The sequence below is a fragment of the Zootoca vivipara genome, chromosome 2 (assembly GCF_963506605.1).
Source record: "Zootoca vivipara chromosome 2, rZooViv1.1, whole genome shotgun sequence".
Lineage (NCBI taxonomy): Eukaryota > Metazoa > Chordata > Lepidosauria > Squamata > Lacertidae > Zootoca > Zootoca vivipara.
In genome coordinates this window covers 69,020,799-69,024,668 of record NC_083277.1, presented here as the reverse complement: position 1 = coordinate 69,024,668, position 3,870 = coordinate 69,020,799, and the positions used below count along the sequence as shown (strand labels likewise).

Sequence of the window (3,870 nt, the reverse complement as noted above, 5' to 3'; positions counted from 1 at the left end):
TTTTTTGGGGGGGGGTGGCATCTTGACGTCCCAATGTTGTGTGTGAGAGAGTTGTGCCTTCCTCCCTAAGCTGTGCAGAAACTTCCTGGGCTTTGGGAATGGGGTACCAGGGCTCTGACAGGATGCTGGAGCCCTGCTGCCTCCTTACCAAAGACGGGCGGGTTTTGGAGAATGTGGTGGGAGGGCTCTTGGACCCATTGGAGCATCACACATCTCCCTCCTGACAGACTGCATACCACTGCTTCCAACATCTCTGGTCACTACCATGCTGACTAGGGCTGTATCTAGACAGTCACAGGTTAGATACCCCGGCCACAGAATTGGCTGGCATAGGAAAATCTAAAGAAATTATAGGGAGCTCTATGTAGAATTGTGAAATGTACTCGGAGTCGAGAGTGAATTTCATGCTCTTTATTCAGCTCATAGTCATCAAGGAGAAGAGGAGAAGAAGAATGGCTCTTTTCCCAAAACCATCTGCTTATATACATTATTTACACAATGGGCCTTGCGTGATTGGCTACTTCAGGGCTACACCTGTGGGCCAATTATATTGTGGATTGACTTCTGCCTGCAGCCTGATTGGCTGCTCCTACAGGCCAATCAGGTAGCAGATTCGCTTCTGCCAGCCGCCTGATTGGCTGCTCCAGCAGGCCAATCAGGTTGCGGATTCACTTCCACCTGGAGTTGGATTGGGTAGCTCCCGCTGATTCTGAATCCTATTGTTCTAGGATTCAGCTCAGTACATAACACCCCTCCCCTCTAAGTTCCAGTCCTGCCCGGGAAGTTGCATTCGTAGTCCCCAAGGTCTGCTGGCCGCCTCCGTGTGCGTTGTGGCCTGGGGTGTTCCTTGGTCAGGGGTTCTGGTTCTGGCTCGTGTTCCGAGGCTGCTGGCTGTGCCGGGGCTGTCTGGTCTGGCGCCACTGAACCACTAGGTTGTGGCTCTGGTTCCGGTGTCCTTCCAGCCTCGGGGCGCCCCTCTGTGCCTACTGCTTCTGCTTCCCCTGCCCACCCCTCTCGCTCTACAGGCCTCACTGCCCTGCTGTCCCCTTGGGACCCCTCTGTCCCGCTCTCCTCCCGGGTTCCTCCTGGGAATCGTCGCCGTAGCTGGTCGCAGTGGCGGCGCCAACATTGCCCCCCTTCCGTTAGTACCTCGTACGACACGGGACCGGTCACCTTGGTGACTGTGGCGGGTACCCATGCTGGGCCTGCCCCAAAATTCTTTGCGTACACTGCGTCCTGGGCCACAAATGTCCGGGGGTTCCTGCCTTTCCCCACCACTACCTCATCCTGAGCTCTGTCGGGGTGAAGTCGGTCCAGTCTAGTTGCAAGGCGCCGGCCCATTAGTAGTTCAGCTGGGCTCCGGCCCGTCGTTGTGCTTGGGGTGCTGTGCTGTGCTAGAAGAAATGCGGCAAGGCGGTATTCCCAGTCCCCTTGTGTCATGCGGCGGAGGCTGTCCTTGGTGGTCCGCACCATGCGCTCCGCTTGGCCATTGGTGGCAGGGTGGAATGGTGCTGAGCGGATGTGGCGGATGGCGTTCTGCGCTGTGAAGGTCTGGAACTCCTCTGACGTGAATGCGGTTCCATTGTCCGAGACGAGGGTGTCAGGGAGCCCGTGGGTTGCAAAAAGCTTACGTAGTACCCGGATGGCTGCCGCCGTAGAAGTGGACGGTACCAGTGCGACCTCCAGCCATTTGGTGTAGGAATCCACCACTATGAAGAATGTTTTTCCCTGGAAGGGGCCAGCGAAGTCCACGTGCAAGCGTGACCATGGATGTCGGGCGGACTCCCAGGGCTGGACTGGGGCCCTTGGGGGATCCGGGCGGGATTCTTGGCAGGTCTGGCAGTGTTGGACCCAGGCCTCTATCTCTCTGTCAATCCCCGGCCACCACACATAACTCCTGGCAAGGGCCTTCATCCTCACTACCCCTGGGTGTGTCTCGTGTAGGGCTGTAAGGACCCTTTTGCGGAGGGGCTGGGGAACAACAACCCTGCTTCCCCATAACAGGCACCCCTTGTGGGCCGACAGTTCATGTTTGCGGTTTGTGTAGCCGGCAAATTCTGGCCCGGGGCTGCTGCTGGGCCATCCTCGCCACACCCAGTCCAGGACCCGGGAGATGACCCTATCTTTTGTGGAATGGTGCGCAACTTCTTGTGCCTGAATGGGTCGGTCGGGAAGCAGCTCCAGGGTCATAACTTCTTGCGCAGGCGCTGGGTCGGGGCCTGTTTCTGGTAGTGGTAGCCTGCTGAGGGCGTCTGCGTGGCCCATCGCCTTCCCAGGGCGGTGGATTAGTGCATACTGGTAGCCGGCAAGGAAAATTGACCACCTGAGGACACGTGGAGACAACACTTGGGGGGTCTGCTTCTCGGGGGCAAACAGGCCAAGCAACGGCTTGTGGTCAGTCACTATGGTAAAGGGCCGCCCGTACAAGAAATCATGGAATTTTTTTACGCCCTTCACGATTGCCAGACCCTCCTTGTCAATCTGTGAGTAGTTTCGTTCGGCTGCAGCAAGCGTCTGGGAGAAGTATGCCACCGGCACCTCTCTTCCATCCGGGAGTTGGTGTCCCAGGACAGCGCCGATGCCATAGGGAGAGGCGTCGCATGCCAGCACCACTGGCAGCCTCTCGTCGAAGTGTGCCAAGACCGAGTTCGAGACGAGCAAGTCCTTGACTGCCTGGAATGCGGCCCTTTGTCGCTGGCCCCACACCCAAGGGGCCCTTTTATCTAGGAGTCTGTGTAGGGGCTCCGCTACCGCTGCCTTATGGGGAAGGAAGGCATGGTAAAAGTTCAATAGTCCCAAGAATGACTGAAGTTCGGGCTTGCTCTTGGGCGCTGGGGCCTCACAAATGGCCCGTACCTTGTCACCGGTTGGATGGACCCCTTCTGCGTCCACCTTAAATCCCAGAAAGTCCACCTGCGGCACTCCCAGTAAACACTTTTCCCGCTTCACCTTGAGGCCCGCCGTCTGGAAACGGTGCAGGACGGAGCGGAGGCGGTCCTCAAATTCCTCTGGTGTGGGCCCGGCGATCAGTTCATCATCGAAGAAAGGGGTGACGCCAGAAATCCCTTTAAGGAGAGAGTCCATTAAATTCTGGAATATGCCTGGTGCCACGCTAACGCCAAATTGCAGCCGCTTTACTCTGAATGCCCCTCTGTGCGTCACAATCGTCTGAGCCTCTGCTGTGGCTTCGTCCACAGGCAACTGTTGATACGCTTGGGCCAAGTCCAGTTTGCCAAAGATTTTTGACCCCGCCAGGGTGGCGAGGACATGGCTGACCACTGGCACTGGGTATGCATGGGCCGTGAGAGCCTTGTTTATGGTGCATTTGTAGTCTGCACAGATGCGGACCGAACCGTTAGGCTTGACGGGTGTGACAATTGGAGTTTCCCAGGGGGCGTTGGGCACCGGCTCCAGCACTCCTTGCTCCACGAGCCGGTCCAATTCCTCGTCTATGCGGGGTTTCAGGGCGAACGGGACCCGGCGGGCCTTGTGCCTGATGGGTCGTACAGCGGGGTCTAGCTGTAGGGCAATGGGGGGTCCTGTATATCGTCCCAATGCCCCATCGAAAACCCCTGGAAACTCTTTGCATATGGCGTCCACGTCCACTTGTAAGCTAGTGCGGTTCACCCCGGTAACGGCTAGCCCCAGAGGTCCAAACCATGCCAGTCCCAGTAAGCTAATGTAGGGGCCCTTAACTACCAGCAAGTCCAATTGTTGCTTTCGCCCTCGATATTGCACCCTGAAGGTCCCCACCCCCATTGTAGGGACCTTACGTTTCTGGAAGTCCCGGAGGGTGAATGGGGCCGGCCTTAGTTTGGGACCCCCATTAGGGCACAGTTCCCTTAATGTTCGGGCCGAGATTATGGATAG

General features: G+C 57.4%; 1 protein-coding gene across 1 annotated transcript; it reads right to left on the bottom strand.

Annotated features, from left to right (window-relative positions):
* Nucleotides 1-945: 945 nt before the first annotated feature.
* Nucleotides 946-2,103, bottom strand: LOC132591730 (uncharacterized protein K02A2.6-like; the record flags this gene model as incomplete). Its single annotated transcript, XM_060271678.1, has 1 exon — nt 946-2,103. A coding segment is annotated over one exon (1,158 nt), but the record flags the coding sequence as incomplete, so codon positions are not given.
* Between the last annotated feature and the right edge of the window lie 1,767 nt (nt 2,104-3,870).